The sequence below is a fragment of the Zonotrichia leucophrys genome, chromosome 5 (assembly GCF_028769735.1).
Source record: "Zonotrichia leucophrys gambelii isolate GWCS_2022_RI chromosome 5, RI_Zleu_2.0, whole genome shotgun sequence".
Taxonomy (NCBI): domain Eukaryota; kingdom Metazoa; phylum Chordata; class Aves; order Passeriformes; family Passerellidae; genus Zonotrichia; species Zonotrichia leucophrys.
Genome location: NC_088175.1, coordinates 49,173,663 through 49,190,904, shown reverse-complemented (window position 1 = coordinate 49,190,904; position 17,242 = coordinate 49,173,663). Strand labels below are relative to the sequence as shown.

General features: G+C 49.3%; 1 protein-coding gene across 1 annotated transcript; it reads left to right on the top strand.

Moving 5' to 3' along the window:
• The first annotated feature begins 2,897 nt into the window (after positions 1-2,897).
• Positions 2,898-16,000, top strand: LOC135449015 (acyl-CoA 6-desaturase-like). Its single transcript, XM_064715447.1, has 12 exons — positions 2,898-3,336; positions 6,701-6,811; positions 7,809-8,006; positions 8,120-8,221; positions 8,707-8,832; positions 10,047-10,107; positions 10,437-10,513; positions 10,678-10,775; positions 11,337-11,433; positions 12,338-12,417; positions 13,441-13,566; positions 14,449-16,000. Exons 1-12 carry the CDS (start codon positions 3,130-3,132, stop codon positions 14,498-14,500), a joined length of 1,335 nt encoding a protein of 444 aa, XP_064571517.1. The 5' UTR covers positions 2,898-3,129; the 3' UTR covers positions 14,501-16,000.
• Positions 16,001-17,242: the final 1,242 nt, after the last annotated feature.

Here is a 17,242-nt window from a genome sequence, read left to right as displayed (position 1 = left end):
AGACAGTGTAAAGATACCTGAGCTACCAATTTTCCCTGTTTTTTTCACCATCCCAGTCTACTCCAGTAAGAAATCCCTCACTGACTCATTAGCTGAAGAGCAGACATGCCACTTCTGCAAAAACTCTCCCACTTTTACATCCCCCCTTCCCAAACTTTGCTCCCTTTCACAATCCTCACCTTTTCTGCCCACATCTCGTGACTCTTTGGTTAAACTCAGGGCTTTTATGTCCCTCACACAAGCTCTTTGTGCTGCTAAAGCTACACCGGGCAGCGACCGCAGCCTTTCACCCACTTGGCCATAGAGCAGAGCCTGTTCTCCTCTCTGTGCTGGGGCTGGTTTGAGTCCCAGGAGCCAAAGAAAACTCGGAACAAGCCCTGCCTGAAGCCTGACAGCCTGGCTGGCTGTGCTGCAGGAGGCTGAGAGCAGCAGGGATTATTTCAGAAGCATCTTTCAATGGCTTGTCATTAAGTTATGGTGCAATTTTCCATGGGAAATATCCAGGTGGGGAGTTCTGGGAGCTGATTTTGATTCTTTGTCCATCTACAGGTAAATTCCAAAATGGAGCAACCTCCTTTTCAGCTTATTTCATAGAATCAACACAGAATCCAGGAATGGTTTGGGAGGGACCTTAAGGCTCATCCTATTCCAACCCCCTGCCAGGTTGGATGGGGCTTGAAGCACTTTCCACTGTCCCAGGTTGCTCCAAACCCCTCCAACCTGGCCTTGGAGACTTTCAGGGATAGGGCAGACACAGTTTCTCTGGGAAATCTGTGCCAGGGCCTCAGCACCCTCGCAGGGAAGGATTTCTTCCTGGGTTGTACATATGCAGGCCCATCTACAGGATTAAAATCCCCAAATTCAAAGAACTCAGTGAACTTTTTCCTCACCACAAGCAACAAGTTTCAGGTCCACCTTAATGTGGTGTCTGGCTGTAATTTAGTCTGATCCTTGTCACAGGGCTATTTTGAACCAAACTAAATAAAACTTGCATGTCTTAGCAAAACATTCCTGTCATTTCTGACTTTCCTCACCCCACACCACAGGCAAAGATTGTCTGACAGGCTGAAGCCATCCTGCAGCATTAACACCAGGCAGAAACAGAGGAAAGCTCTGGCATGCCTTGGCTCAAAGCTAAAGAGGAGAGATTTGGATAGGAAGAAATCCTTCCCTGTGGGGGTGGTGAGGCCCTGGCACAGATTTCCCAGAGAAGCTGTGGCTGCCCCATCCCTGGAAGTGTTCCAGGCCAGGTTGGATGGAGCTTGGAGAAACCTGGGATAGTGGAAGATTTCCCTGTCCAAGGGATTGGAACTGGATGAGCTTTAAGGTCCTTTCCCACCCAAAGCCTTCTGTGATTCTATGGTTAACCCTGTGGGTTCCTTCCCCTGCTCTGCCACTACAGAAAGGATTAATAATCCTCCCACTTATTCATGCAAAATAGTGACTGGAAAATATTCCTATCACCAGGAAAGCTGGCGATCACACCTGCCTGGCCCTGGAAAGTGGCCACAGGTCCTGTCGGAGGTAAGCAAAGCCTCAGGGAAAGAGGTCTGTGTTGTTTTTTTCCTTGCCACACCACACCTTGCATAACCTAACGCAGGAATTGTGTACAGTAACGTGCCCCACGGCAAGGAAAAGATGGCAAAGATGCCATTATCCCACCTGTCAATAAAAGCATGGCCTGGGGCAGCAGAGCTCAACCAGCTCTGCCTGTGCCACAGCAAAGCTGTGAAACCTGGCAGCCACCAGCGGCAGCCTGGCAAAAACAGAGCAAAACAATGCAGATTTCGGGCAGAACAGCAATAGCTCCTTTCTGAGCTCAGCAGTGAAGAGTGGGGTGAGAAGTCTGGGGGAGGGTAGGCAGAAAGAGGAAAAAGCAGGGAAAAAAGGTATGAAAAAGAGAGGGGAAGGAAAAGGGTAAAAAAAAAAAGTAAAAATAGAAAAAATGTTTAAAAAAGAGTAAAAATGGTAAAATAGTAAAAGGAGAGGGGAAGGAGGAGAAAAGGTGAAAAGAGGGGAAGCAGGAAGAGGGGTGAAGGGAAAAAAGAGGGAAAAGGAGTGGAAAGGGAAAAGGCAGGAAGGGGAGAAGGAGAGGAGAAGGGAGGAAAAAGGGAGCAAGAGGGGAGAAAAGGGGAAAGAGATGATGAAAGGGGGAAAGAGGGAAGAAAGGGAAACGGAATAAAGGGGGAAAGGCAGGAAAAGTAGGAAAGAGAAGAAGAAAGAAAAGGGGGATAAAGGGAGGAAAAAGAGGGGAAAGGAGGGAAGTGGGAAAGGTGGGGAAGGGGAGGGAGAGAAAATGAAGGAAGGAAGAGAGGGCAGAAAAGGAAACGAAGGAAAAAAAAAGAAAACAGGGAAAAGGAAAGGGGGGGGGGGGGGAAGAAGGGGAAGGGCAAGAAAAATAACGCGGGAAAAAGAAAAAAAGCCGGCGGGTGCAGCTCTTTACATCAGGAGCCAAAAAATCTCGAGGACACGAAGCTGGGAGCGGGAGGAGGAGGAGGTGGAGGCGAGGGGCTGCCGTCCCCCGGCGGTCCCGGCCCGCAGCCGCTTCGAAAGATCGGTCCGGGCCAATGGGCGGGAGCGGGAGGGCGGCGGGACAGCCGGGATTGGCGCTGGGGCTCGGCTGATCCCGCCGGGAGAGCCCCGGCACCGGCGGGGGGGCGGCGGCGAGAGGGGCGGCGGGCCCGGCAGGGGAGAGGAGGATGCAGAGTTTGGGGAGGGGGGCGATGCCGGGAGGGAGGAGAGTGTCTGGGAGAAAGGATGATGCCGGGAGAGGGAGGGCATGCCGAGGGAGGAGAATGCCCGGGGAGGGATGCCCGAGAGGGGGGTGCGAGGGGGCGTGTGGGTGGAAGGGGCCGAGCTTCCCTCCAAACACAGGGCTATGTGCGAGGATAAAGTGCATCAGTGCGGGGACAGCCAGCCTAGGGGGCACTTCCGAGCAGGCGGAGAGAAGCAGAAACAAAGAGAAGGGAGGACATGAGCGAAGGCGAAGGGAGGGAGCAGGGGATCAGCTGAGTCCAATCCCGCCAGGAAAGCTCTTCCTCTCCGGCACAGCCCCGAGAGGCGCAGGGACGGCTTCTCCCCCCTCCTCTCCCCCTCTGGTCAAGAAGACAAAAAGAATCGAGCGGCCCCATGGGGAAAGGGGGTGAGCAAGGGGGGGACTCGGGGGAGCCGGCGGCGCAGATCCGCTTCTACACCTGGGAGGAGATCCAGAAGCACAACCTGAGGACGGACAAGTGGCTGGTGATAGAGCGAAAGGTTTATAATGTCACCAAGTGGGCAAAGAGGCACCCGGGGGGCCAGCGAGTCATCAGCCACTGCGCCGGCGAAGATGCCACGGTAAGGAGCGACCCCCGCGGCTCTCCCGGCTCCAGCAGCATCCTCTGACAGCTCCTTCCCTCCCCGAGGGCAGCCAGCTGCTGCTGTCCCCTGTCCCCAGCTCCCCAACACCTGCTGGACACCCGGCTCAGCCCTCCCGCTGCTCCCAGCTCGGTTCAAGCGGATGCAGGTCCCCCCGCGATGGGTCGGTAGGGATTGCTCTGCTTAAATCCTGCTGGTTTGCCTTTGTCTCCTGCTTGTGCCGTGCCCCGAGCCCTGAATTCAGGAGCAAAGTGTCCCAAATGTCCCCTTTTCCAGGGGGAGCTTGTGACATGCAGAGTCACGCAGCCAAGCACAGGGAGGGTTAAACAGAGGCCAGGCTGTGTCTCAAAGTTGCTTCTGTGAGGAGGCTTTAAAACAAGGAGCTTTTTAGCATTTTTTCCCCAGGAGCAAATTCTCTGGAGAATTTGGTTACAGGTTGCTACAGAAAAGAGGAAAAAAAAAAACAAACCAGCAAACCATTTGCTGCTGCTCCAGCTGCTCCTTCGCTGGGTTCAGCCACCTCTCAGGTTTCAGTCAAAGATAAGAAACCAAACAACAACAACAAAAAAAACCCCACCCAATCTTGAAACAGGAACAAATTAGAAATAAATTGTTTGTTGTCTGGGGTTTCCCTCAAAACCACCTTCCTCAGAAGTGCATCCAGAGAGCATGTTCTCCCTTCAGGGCGTGTTAATGAAATCCAAGCAGCCTCAGAGCTTGGAGAGCCCAAGCAGGAACAGGAACTGCTGCTCTCCCACGGCTCCCGACACCTTGGCAAGGAGGAGGCTCCATGTGTGACAAATTTTTTTGGCAGAACCTTCCCTTTCCATCAGCCCCCATTTCCCTGCGTCCAGTGGGTATTCTCCATTCTTTTCCTTTGAAGCACTGAGCTGCATTTTGGCCCTTCTGTCCCTTTGCAGTAAATCCTCTGAATGAATAGCTTTCTCCCTCAGAAAGATGGGCCAGGTTTTCTTTTCAACTGCTTAAACCCAGAGCTGCTGAAACAGGAGGAGTTTGACTCCTATCCCCAAGAATTTAACTCCAGTATCTTCATTAGCAACCAGAAAGCATCTGTTACTGCAGAATCCTTGAAAGGAGGCTGAAACACAGGTTGGTGGTTCCAGGATTGCTGGTTCTCCTCCCACCTCCCCAGGTTACACTGCATCCCACACTCCATGAAGGCATGGCCTTAAAAATGCTCTGAAATTGTTAAATCACCACTCTGAGCACTAAATCAGGATTGGCATCAGTTTTGCAGCTTCCCTGTGGAGAATAACCATTTGCAGCCAGAAAACCCTCTCTCATTCAGGGGGAGAACCCTCTGTGGGTTTAGATTGGATTTTAGGAGGAAATCCTTCCCTGTGGGGATGCTGAGGCCCTGGCACAGGTTGTCCAAAGAAGCTGTGACTGCTCTATCCCTGCAAGTGTCCAAGGCCAGGCTGGATGGGGTTTGGAGCAACCTGGTCCATGGAAGGTGTCTTTGCCCATGGCAGGGGAGTGGAATGGGATGATTTTTGAAGTCCCTTTCAGCACAAACCATTCCATGAGACTCTGATTTTTTTAAACACAACCTGTTCTGGTGTCACCTTGTGCACAGAACACAAAGGCAGGGACACTTTGCAGTGTCTCTGTCCCAGAAGTGTTCAGGGGTGTAAAAGAAAATCCTTGTGCTGACTGCTGTAAGCACTCCCAATGCTCAAGTACAGCTCATATCTCAATTACACAAAGCTTTTTTTCTCACGAAAAGCAGCTGGAATAACTCCCATATCCCATAAAACACTTCGGCTTATTTGGTCAGTAGATCACAAAGTTGGGAGGTCAAGTGCCAACATCACACAGCATTTCCCAGGGATTATCTTTTCCCTTAAGCTTTTTATCTCCTGCAGTACAGAACTGAGAACAATTCCAAAATTCAGGAACTCTCTTATATTTGGGACCTATTAGTACAGGAGCTTAATCAGATAAACATAACAAAAATCCAATCCTTCCATCATTTGCAGGATCTCCAGGCAGTAAGCACCCAATCAGACCTCCAGACTTTTTTATTCCCAGCAGTTAAGAAGCATTAAAAAATATTGATTCAGTATTATTTTTTGTGTCACCCTCTCTCTTCCCCTTTTTTTTGTTTTCACCCAAAACTGCAGAGTCTTGCAGTAGATACAGTCTACTTCCCCCTCATTCTGCTTTTCCTTCCTCTTTTACATCTTCTACAAATCGTTCCAAACAGGGAACCAGAGTCAACATTTCAGTGACCCATTTCTGGGTCAACTTCCCAGGTGACAAGTTTCAATTGATTTTGGAGGACTTTGGGCCCGAGGTTGTTGTCTGGTATTTTTGAACTCCAGATGGAGGGCAGCTCCCAGAAGGGTCAGCTGGACACAGGGAGCGCTTTCCAGCCTGCCCTTTGTCTTTAGAGCCAGGAGGGAAATATTAGTTGGTCACTACAACTGTTAGGCAATGGGACAAAGGGGAAAGGCTGGAGCACGGTTCCCCTCACTCCTGTTTTTAATGATTTTTTTTTTCCATACTCTCTTAGCACTTCATGGAACCAATCTTTCCTGTTCTCCCAGGTGAATTCCAAGAGCTGACTCCAGTTCTGTGCAGTGAGGAAAGGGCAAGGACAGAGTGAGGGTTTCTGTTCTGGGTCAGCTTTCTGTCCCTGCTGCTGTCCTTGGGGTTAAAATTCTGGCTGTGCCATGTGAAAGGATCTGGCCAAGATCCCACTATGAGCATCAGGCACCTGTGGGATACAGGTGGACAGAAATATGTGGAAAGGGGAAGGAACAGAGAAAAAGAAGAGCCAGATAAACTCGTGAATGCCAGGATCCAAAGGACTCCACAAACAAGGCATTATTCTTTTGAAAAGTCACCAATTTTTCCTCAGCTGTTTTACAGCTGGGATCTCCAGGCCTGGCCAAAACACCCAGGAATATTTTTTGTGTTTGCAGTCACATCCAGCTTCAGTCACCAGTCAGCCCCTCTCCTGACTTGCCTCCAGGAGCAGACTTTCCAAGGGTATTTATATCCTAGGAGGGATTTGCACAAATTCGCCTCTGCCTACCTTCTAAGGGAATTAACAGGATTTAAGTATTTAGTTGCTTAGAAAGAATTTCTTGAGGTGCCTTTCACCATATGGCTGGATGCCATCCCAGGACTCACCATTCCCAGCACAGCAAATTCATCAGTGGAATTGATGTCCCAACAAGTGATCCCAGAGCTGGAGGTCACCTGGCCCCCTTTTCCACCGGTTCCACAACTGCTGCAGGTGGGTGGGAATGACACAGTGAATAGGAAGCACATCTTACTCCTGGATCTCACAGAGTTTCTCCTGTTTCCACTCCAGGATGCATTCCAGGCCTTCCACATCAATCCCACCTTGGTGCAGAAATTTCTCAAGCCCCTGCTTATTGGAGAACTCGCTCCAGGGGAGCCCAGCCAGGACCGAGACAAAAATGTGAGTATTTATTCCTCAGCTGGGGTTCAGGCTGCCTATTGCCACCATTCTTTCCCTCTTGGGATGCTCTCCAGAGAGGGAGAGGAGTTCTCAGTGACTGAACATCTCCATGTAGAGTATTTTCATCCTATCATGGATTCGAATATGTATGGAAAGAGGGGTGACACTTTTGGCTGTACAAATATTTTCTTTCCCACAGAGCCACCAACAGCCAATTTCTGGCAGCCCATTCCAGGCACCCAGCCTGGACTGAGCCCATCCTGAAGGGAAATGGGAACTGGGACAGGTGGAATGGGAAATGTGCACCAGCCCTGGTGACTGTGGTCCCTTCTTGCTGCTCCTTTGCTGGTGACCAAGCTCCAAAACACAAGTCCCCAGATGTCCCATTTTGGTGGCCTTGCTAAGGAGCAGCAGCCACTGCCCATCCTCAGGGCAGCTCTGTATCCCTGCTCATCCATTATTCAGGCCCAGAGCGTGGCACAACTGGCTCTGCCCGGGAAACTCAATCCTGCCCCGTTGTTTGTGGCTGGCCATGATTGTGCTATATCTGTGTCACTCACAATAGAGGGGACAATGCTGGCCCCCAGTGACCCAGGAATGCCCCTCATGGATGGCTGCACAGGAGCTGGCCCACAGATTGAATGGATGACGGGTGATAGTGGGTGCTCATTATCAGAGCTCTGGAATTAGGCACAATAGCGCTGAATTCCCTCTTGCTCCAGCTTCTCCTTAGTGCTTAGGAAGCTCATTCAGACAAGAGCCATCAGGTGATGTGACACTCAACAGAGCTTGGATTACTCACTCTCTTGGCTCCAAGTCCAAAAGGTCAGGATGTGGGCTCAGACCAGCCAGGATGTTTATTCATAGGGATACAGGGCAAAAAGCTGGAATATAGAGCCAGGGAACTTGGCATGGAGCTCATCCTTCCTCCATCCATCCCACAACTCAGCCAGGCTCACTCCCAAGCCTTACCCTGCTCTTGCCTGTCCTGTTGCAGTCCCAGCTGGTGGAAGATTTCCGGACCCTGAGGAAGACAGCAGAGGACATGAACCTATTCCAAGCCAGCCCCTTGTTCTTCTCCTGTTACCTGGGACACATCATTGTCATGGAAGTTTTGGCTTGGCTCATGATTTCCTACTTTGGGACCGGCTGGATCACAACCCTTATCCTTGCCTGCATCCTTACAACTTCCCAGGTGACAAAGAGAGATCTTCCTCACACTGCCAATGTGCCCTCCATCTCCATTTCTTTCCTGATTAGCTCTGATTCTCAATAGCTTCTTAACTATTTGATTTCTCCCTGTCCCAGGCCCAGGCAGGGTGGCTGCAACATGATTTTGGACACCTCTCTGTCTTCAAGAAGTCTTCCTGGAACCACATTGTCCACAAGTTTGTCATTGGGCACCTGAAGGTAAAGGGAATTATGGAGCCAGGGAATTCTGGGAATGCATCACTTTGACTGTGGCAGAGTAGGAAAGGGAGGCTCTCAACCTTCCCAGAGTGAGCAGAGGCACAAAATAAGTTGGTGATCATTGCCCATGGAGCGAGCTGGGCTAGAGGAAGGTGTCCCTGCTCATGGCACAGGGTTGGGACTGGATGAGCTTTAAAGTCCCTTCCAACTCAAAGCATTTCAGGATTTTCTGGGAAGACACAGTGACCTGTAACTCGCTCAGAGTGTGTTTATTTTGTATTCTTTCAATATGGATGATCCTTAGGGATCCCTCTGCAAGCAGCAGTCTCATAGCAACCAACAACTCCACCACTCCCTGCTTGCTGCTCTTTCCAAAGCAAATCCCACAACTTGACTCTCACCACTTTAGTCCCTATAAATGATTGGGTACTCCCACCTTGGGAGCAGCTCTCCATGGATGAAAACTCCTCGTTCTCCTTGCCCAGGGTGCCTCTGCAAACTGGTGGAACCACCGCCACTTCCAGCACCACGCCAAGCCCAACATCTTCCAGAAGGACCCAGATGTGAACATGCTGCACATTTTTGTCCTGGGAGACACACAGCCCGTTGAGGTAAGGAAAAGTGGGGAAAACATGGAAAACTACTGTCCGAGAGGGCCCTGAGAGTGGTTGCGCAAATCCAGGAGTTGGCTCCCACTGTTAGACATGACTTACACAGGCAGGACTTCCAGGAATGCTAGAAAGGAAATGCTTAATCCAGGGATTTCGTCTGGCTACGTGGTCTGACAGTTTGGAGCCAACCCCTGGGCTGAGGAGCAGCACTGACTACTAATTCCCAATCCATTTCCTGTGCTGACCACAGGAGAAAGTGTCTTGGGTTACCTCAGGAAAAATGATGCAGATGGGGCTGGAGAGAAAGCAAAAAGCCACTAAAGGTCACTTCATGCTGCTGGTTTGAAGTACCAATATGAGGGGGAATACAGTGTTCCTCAGTATTCCAGCAGGAGCATTTCAAATCTGACCTTCCATTTCCATAGCAAATATCTTCCAGCATCAAGTGATTTTAATTTTAGTTCTATCTACCCCTCCAGAGCCAAAATATTTACTGCCTGTTTATAAAAACCTACCCAAAGCACTTAAATCATTGGTGTTTTTAACAGTGGAACAAGGATTTCTAGTTTTAAAAACAAAACCCCAAGAAAAGGGTCAAGCAGCAAAGACAACACAGGGAAATACAACATTAAAAATAGTTTCTCAGACAGATTTTGTATTATTGAGAAAGCAGACCATGGTTCTATTACTTAAAGGAAAACCTAAACATTTATGATAACAAGGAAAAACTGGATTTCCACCTCAAAATATCTGATATTAGGACAGAAACAGTCTATCCCAATATTCTCACATTGGTACAAAAATCATTTTCCAAATGATGCCAAGCACACAGCCTTGCAGAGCTCAGCCAGAGGGAATAATGTGCCTGATTTATTGGTGTTACAAGCCTTCCCTTCCAAAAAATCAGACTTTATGCCTATCACATTCATATTAGTAAAGATGGAGGTGCTGGCAGCTCTTCTCAGAGACACAGGGACGGCAGAAGGTGAAGTGCATCAAAATTCCATCAAGTAAATAGAAACCATCTTTAAAAATTGAGTTTACACCTAACAGTGACAAAGTTAGGACATTTAATCACTCTGAATCTCTTCTTACCTGCTTGTGGGAATTCAGTCAAAACTCCCTGGTCAATAAATTAAGAATTATTGCAGAGAATCTGCTTTTACCTGGGAATGTCCCAATCCCAGGCTGAGCTGTCTCTTTGTGTCCTGCAGTATGGCAAGAAGAAGCTGAAGTACCTGCCTTACAACCATCAGCATGAGTACTTCTTCCTCAGTGAGTATCCGCCCTCCTCTCTTCCCTTTTCCTGGAACGCCACTTGTCCTTTCCAGCCCTCACTGTGTGAGCAGAGCAACTCCTCAAATCCCAACTCATCCCACCCTTCCTCAGGACCCTGTGCAGGTCCCAGAATCAGCTCAGGGATATCCAAGCACCTGGAACATTGCCCCATACAGCAAGGGAGTAAAACAGCTGAGGCTGGGAATAACCTCCATGTGAGAGGCTCCATGGAAAAACTGCATGTTCCCAGTTCCATGGAAGCAGTCCCTCATGTCACACACCTCCCCACCCCTCTGATGGCCAAACCATTTCCCTTTGCCTTGCAGTCTTCCCACCTCTGCTCATCCCTGTGTATTTCCAAATCCAAATCATCTCGACCATGATCAAGCGCAGGTTCTGGGCGGTGAGTGAAACATTCCCTCCATCCTTACGGGGTCTGGCTGGAAACTGGAGCAGAGAGGGAGGCCAGGGGGCAGGCAGGAATTACCCAGTGTTCCAAACATCACCAGCAAGGACACATTATCCAAGATGGGCAAAGTGATGCCTGGTCTTTTCTCTGTCCCCCAGGACCTGGCCTGGGCCATCAGCTACTACCTGCGCTATTTCATCACCTACATCCCGTTCTACGGCGTCCTGGGATCCCTGTGTCTCCTTACGTTTGTCAGGTAGGGATTCCAGGGCATCCCTGCTGCTCTCCCATCCCTCCAGTGCTGTTTGAGCCTGGCCTCAGCTCTGCTGTGTCCCACTGCTTCACTTCCCTGTCAGCATCTCCGAGTTCCAGCTCCTCTGGCACTCTCCCTGCACCCTCCCCTGCCCCGTGATGGTCCTGCCAGGATTCCCCTGCCTTTCCTCATTCCCAGTTCCCACACACTGCTGACCCCACTTTGGTCATGGCTGGACCCTCCCAGAGTGCCTCATCCCACCCACCTCCCAGCAGACTGTGGAGGTAATTCTGTGCATGCTCCAAGTCTGAAATCAAGCTGGAATACTTATCACAACCAGCCCATTATTCCCAAAATATTTGAAGAAACTCAAAGTGCAAGGAAAAAAAAAAAGCAAAACTGGATCATCTGCTTTTGCAGAAAACAAGCCTGGAACAAAGATGATTCCAGGTAATTCCTTGTCAACATCCATCCAAGTCTCTGCTGCCCCCTGCAAGCCCCACTTTAGTTACCTGATGTACCCATGTCTGGTAGAAATTCTCACAATTTTTCCTGGTTTTGCAGGTTTCTGGAGAGTCACTGGTTCGTGTGGGTCACCCAGATGAATCACATTCCAATGGAAATTGATTCTGAGAAGCACAGAGACTGGCTGAGCTCCCAGGTAACTGGGAGGGAGGAAAACCACCCCTGACTCACCCCAAAATGGGATTTACTGAAAGAGCATGAGAGTTACCACCACCCCCAGTGTTACCACCACCCCTTACTAGAACAGAGTTGTCCTGTCTATTAGTTTTCCCATAAAAATGTTCTTCCCAGAGCCAGCAGTGCTGGGGAAAGACATGGAGTTCCAAAGTTCTGCAATTACTTTGACAATCAAAAGGTTACCTGCTCCTGTGGTGAGTGAAGCTGGATGTGACTGCAAATCCAAAAAACATTCCTGCATATTTTGGCGAGGCCTGTAGATCCCAGTAACAAAACAGCTGAGGAAAATATATTGACTCTTCATTTTGGAGCCTGCCTTTGTCCTTTTTTCTGGAAGATGAGTGATTGAATTCTCTCTTTCCTCTTCTTTATTCTAGAACCATATTCTTGATATTTTAGAAGTTCTATCTCTCTGCAAATCCAAGTAAAATGTGTGAGGGAGGAACCCTATTAAAAATTTGGTTGAATTTTAAGAATATTAAGAAAAAATACCTAATTTTAATGATCATTAATGGCAAGAATACCTAAGAAATAGTCTCAAAATATCACACTTAAGGCAAACTGAGCAATAACTACATGGTGATGGGGAAGATTTGTGTCCATATTCCTCTTGTTTTCCACGTTGGTACTGCTGTCAATCCTCTGAATTCCAATGGGAGAGGCTGAGATTTAGGAATCTGGGCTTGGGCTGCTACATCACCAGTGAGAGTTTGATTACCTGAGGCCCTGAGGAAAGATTAAAACTCCCCTTGCTGCACTTGGCCGTGGCAGGCTCTGCACTCCCAGAGTCAGGGAAGAGGAATTTCACCCTGATTTTGGGATGAGCCATCCCTAACCCTCACAGCTCCCTCTCTCCCTGGCAGATGGCAGCAACCTGCAACATTGAGCAGTCCTTTTTCAACGACTGGTTCACCGGGCACCTGAACTTCCAGATCGAGCACCAGTGAGTACAGAGCTGGGATGGCACTGCCAGCTTGTCCCAGCCCAGGGGAGGGAATGATGGGCTGGGGAAGGATTGTATGCCCAGGAAGCAGAGTCCCAGACTACACAGGCATGGAAGATGTGGCTGCCCCATCCCTGGAAGTGCTCAAGCCCAGGCTGGATGAGGCTTGGAGCAACCTGCATTAGTGGGTGACCCTGCCATGGTGGGGTAGGAACTGAATGAGCTTAAAGATGCCTTCCCACCCAAACCATTCCATGATAGTGTGCTTCTCTTACAGCCATGACATTTTTCTCTCTTGCTTCAAAGCTTTCACTCTCACAGCCTTAATTTAGGGTTTAATTAGGAGTTGTTGTTATGCATCTACCAGTTGCTGTGGGCTCAAATCCCAAGCATCCACCTCAGAAAACTCCCCTTCCCTAAAGTATTCCAGTGTTTTATAGAGTGTGGGACTGTGTAGGATGCTGGGTACCAGATTCCAGAAAAAATATGGAAAACAGGGCCATATGGACAGTCTGTTGCCAATGGCAACAGCAAATGTAAAAGAAATGGCTTTTAGGGTGAGGCTGGCTGGTTTGGGAGCCAGCTTAGGAAATCTCCATGGAAGAGCATAGGGCAAGGTGCCCCCAAAATCCTTCTTTACCTGCTTCCACAGGTGAAAAAGCAGTTCACTGGGAATTCAGTTCAGCAAGAAACAATTATTGCCAGAGGAATGGTCGGCCATCTCTGAGGCTGTTCCCTCACTCCCACTGCCCTCTCATTGCAGTCATGTCCCTTCTTGCACAAACTGGCTTTCAGTGTGTCCTGAGCATGGCTTTGCTTTGAGGCAGGACAGGAAATCAGTTTTCACCACCTCCCTGAGACAGAGGAGTGTAAAGCAGGGGTGTCTCTGTGCCTCCTTCCTTTGTTTGTGCAGTTTGAGGAGGAGGCACCAACGATGAGCCCCTGAGGATGCAAATCCTAATGCCCAGCCCTTGTCGCTTGTCTCAAGAGTTTTCTCAGCTTTGTTTTCTCTCTCGTCTTCAGCCTGTTTCCAACAATGCCACGGCACAACTTCTGGAAGGTGAAGCCTTTGGTGAAGTCTTTATGTGCCAAGTATGGAGTCCACTATGAGGAGAAGCCTCTTGGGAAAGCGTTTGTAGACATTGTTGGGTAAGGCCCTCCTGAGCCCACTGCAGCTCATTTTTCAGGGACACCTGATATTTTCTAGCACAGAGGATCCAGGACACGACAGACCTTTCAGAAATTTGTGTTGTTGCTGTCAAAGTACCAAACACTTCACCTTTAGACAGGTACAAACCCAATCGTGGTGTTTGGGGACGCAGTGGCTCAGCAGTGCTGGGGTTGATTTTAGAGGGCTTTTCCATCTCTAATGATTCTGATTTTTATATAACCCTGCTCTGACAGCTGGTGGCTCCTGCTGTTGGGAGTTGCTAGCAGATCTCCTGCTGCAAAGTGAGATGAATCAAAGGGAAACTGGTCAGGTTACAGCCCCTGCTGTGTCCCCTGAGAGCTCTGCCAGCAGCAACAGGCAATTCCCTACAGGCAGGGCTGGAGAGGATCTAACAGTCCTTGTCAGCAGCCTCGGTGTTGATGTTGCTGTCTCAGTTCCTCTGAGGGGAATAATTCATGGCAGGGAACATGAGAAAGCTCTGCAGTCCAGGCACCTCCTGCACAAAGCAGGATTGAAGTGGGGTGGCCACAGTGGGCAGGAGAGCTGGCTCCAAACCTGCTTTTGTCCCCAAATCTGGTTAGGACAGGGCCACACGGCACCAAGGCACAGTGGAGTGAGCCCTGGAGGCTCCCAGGAGAACTTACAGCCTCTTCCAGTGCCTAAAGGGGCTCCAAAGGAGCTGGAGAGGGACTCTGGACACAGATCTGGAGTGACAGGAGCAGGGGGAATGGCTTTACACTGACAGAGGGTGGGTTCTGTGAGTGTGATCCTGTGATTGATATTAAATTCAGTAACAGCCTTCATTGCAGGAAAAACACAACAGAACCAAGATTCCCAAACTTCTCCTTTTCTTCCCACAGGTCCCTCAAGAAATCTGGAGATCTCTGGCTGGATGCTTATCTCCATAAGTGATCATGAATCTTTCTGGGGAGGTGTGAGTTGACTGGGAGGGATGGGGGGGACGTGGGGGGGAATTCACACTTGTGTCTTTTACTCTCAGATCTCAGTCTAAATCCAGGGTTGGAGGGGAGTTCCTGTCTTGCCAGCTGCATCTGGTGCAGGCCCTGTTCAATCCACACAGATTTAAAATGTGCTCCAGAGGGTGGAATGCAAGGCCAGCAGTGCAAATGTTTAAAAAGGGGGCATTAACATCTGACCTTGACCTTCTTTTCACAAGATTTGCTCTCATTCTGCCTAAACCACACAAACCCTGATTCACACCTGGGGGTTTTTGGCCTCAGTGAATGTTTGTGATCCAAGGACACCCCAGTCAGCTCATGCCTCTTTCCCATGTTTGTGTGGAAGAGGAATCACATCCCACAGCACTGGCAGCTGCTCCCAGCCCTGTCCAGAGCCCAGCTCCCTCCTTTCCCTGCCTCCCCCCCTTCTCTAACCGTAGCATCCCTTTAGTGCAAGCTGTGACCTGGCCCTGCACAGCTAACCCCTAACCACAGCAGGGTTAACATAGCCGTGTTTTTAGGATCAGCCCCTCTTCCCAGGGGTCTGTAGAAGATTTCTGGGTTTAAACAGCAAAAGGTCTCCTTTAGGAGAGGGTCTGTTTTCTCTTTAATGAGCAGCAGGTCTGGCACAGCGAATGGTTAGTAAATCACACAAAAGACCAAAACAATCAAACCAGCAAAACGTGCTAATTGCTCCTCAGTGCTCCAGGGGAGCCACAAACGGCCTTTTCACCATCCTGCCCTGCAGAAACCCAGAGTTCTGCCTGTCTGCACATGCCTGGCATGGCACCGAGCCTCTTCCTGCCTGCCCGAGGCCAGGAGCCATGGCACTGTTCACCCTTCCCTTGGGAACAATCGCAGGAGAAAAGGAGTTCTCCCTGCAAAAGGAGGAACTGCTCAAATCCCAGCTGGAATCAGCCCTGCCCAGGCTGTGCTGCTGATCAGAGACCTTTGGAGAACCCTCTTACAAGCTGTCTAAAACTCCATTTTCTGCCCACCACCTAATTACCAAGATTCACTAATGGCTTATCAGGAGATATGGTTGGACAGCTTCCAGGTGCTTCTGGAACAGGTGACCTGACCCCAAATACATCCAGGGGTTCAGGTTCAGCTGCAACACAACAGAAGAGATATCTGGTGTAGGACAAAGGGCCATGGTTCCAAAAGCAGCCTCCAGCTCCAGCATCTGCCTCAGTGTTCCCTGGAAACACCAGGAGGGAGACTCTGGTTACTTTGCACGCCTCATTACTTCCCTCAGCTCTGAAACTGGATCCTCTCTGTCAAATCCTTGAATCCTAGCAGCATCCCACAGAATCAGCAAGGTGCTTCATCATGAATAGAGACAACTCTGGGACTGCGGCCAGCATTGCAAAACAAAAATAAATGTATTCCCTCCACACCCTCTTTGGAGAATAAAATGAGATTTTATCTTTGCTTACCGTGGGGAATTCAGCATCTTGCAACTTCAGCAAGTAATGTTTAAGTTTGTAAAGGGCTTGTTCTGGGGGTCTTGCTCACCCAAGTGCCAGCAGGAATGTTTAGGGTGAAAAGCTACATAAGTAACATCCTTCTGGATGCTGTGATTTCCCAGGCAGGTAGTAAGGAGCTCTCCTTTGGCTAACCTCATCAGGACTGCCTTAACTTGTGCATCCCTTCCTTGAATGTACCTCACTGTGCTCCAGCAAGGATGACCACGAGCACAGTGGCATCAGCAGTGCAAGCTTTTAAATATCCAGCTGCTTCTTCTGACAGCCCTTGGGGCTTTTTGTCTTATTCCCAGAGCAGATGTTTTCCTCCTTAGCCCTGCCACCTTCATCTCTTCTCACTTTTCTTCTTGGGAAGCTGTTTGGGTTGATCTTGGGGAAGTATCAGCTGCTAGGCAAATGGGCATTTTTTTCCCCAAAAAACCTTATTATTTTTTCAGGCAAAGCCTCTCCGGCTCATATAGCTTTTTCCTCTCCTTCCAAAAAATTCCAGTTTTCTCTCTTGGAATTTGAGCTGTTTTCTATGTGCCTTGATTTCTTGTTGACACCCCATCCCTGCAAGTGTTTCAGCCCAGGTTGGATGAGGTTTGGAGCAGCCTGGTCTAGGGAAGGTGTCCCTGTCCATGGCAGGAGGGTGGAATTGGATGATCTTTATTGCCCCTTCCAACCCAAACCATTCCAGGATTCTGCAAGCTCTCCCCTCTTAAACTGGAGCAGGTCAAAGAGCCCTGGAAGTCTGGATCAATCTGCTTTGTTATCATTGTTCTCCAAGTGATATTAGGCTTATCTGGAGATATTCCAGAAGTTTCAGTAAGACTGGAAATGTAGATGGATATAAACTTCCCATGAGCTTTGTCTCCAACAAGGCAGCAATGAATGAGACATGAGCAGATTAAAATCTGCCATCAAAATGACTGAAACACAGAATTTTCAGCACAGCTTTGCCCAGCTTTTTGAGGACTCTTAACTAACCAGTTTCTCTGAAAATAATGAGGTGAAATCTTGTCCACTGTCTCACTTGATAAGGGTCATTCATTTGCACTGTAATGAGACACAAACATGGAAAAAAAAAAACAACCTCTAAGCCAGTATGAGGTGCTGGGAGCCTGCCAGGGTTTATTGAACGCAGCTACACACATGGCAGTGGGGAGCTAGAAACACAGAGCTGGTTTCAGGGCAGAGAATCAAACAACAGCCAGGGAAGGACTGGA

Excerpts from the sequence above, each read along its gene's own strand:
- LOC135449015 (XM_064715447.1), top strand. The coding sequence starts at position 3,130 with ATGGGGAAAGGGGGTGAGCAAGGGGGGGACTCGGGGGAGCCGGCGGCG. Across the intron at positions 6,812-7,808 it reads GCCAGGACCGAGACAAAAAT|TCCCAGCTGGTGGAAGATTT; the intron begins GTGAGTATTTAT and ends GTCCTGTTGCAG. Across the intron at positions 8,222-8,706 it reads TTGTCATTGGGCACCTGAAG|GGTGCCTCTGCAAACTGGTG; the intron begins GTAAAGGGAATT and ends CTCCTTGCCCAG.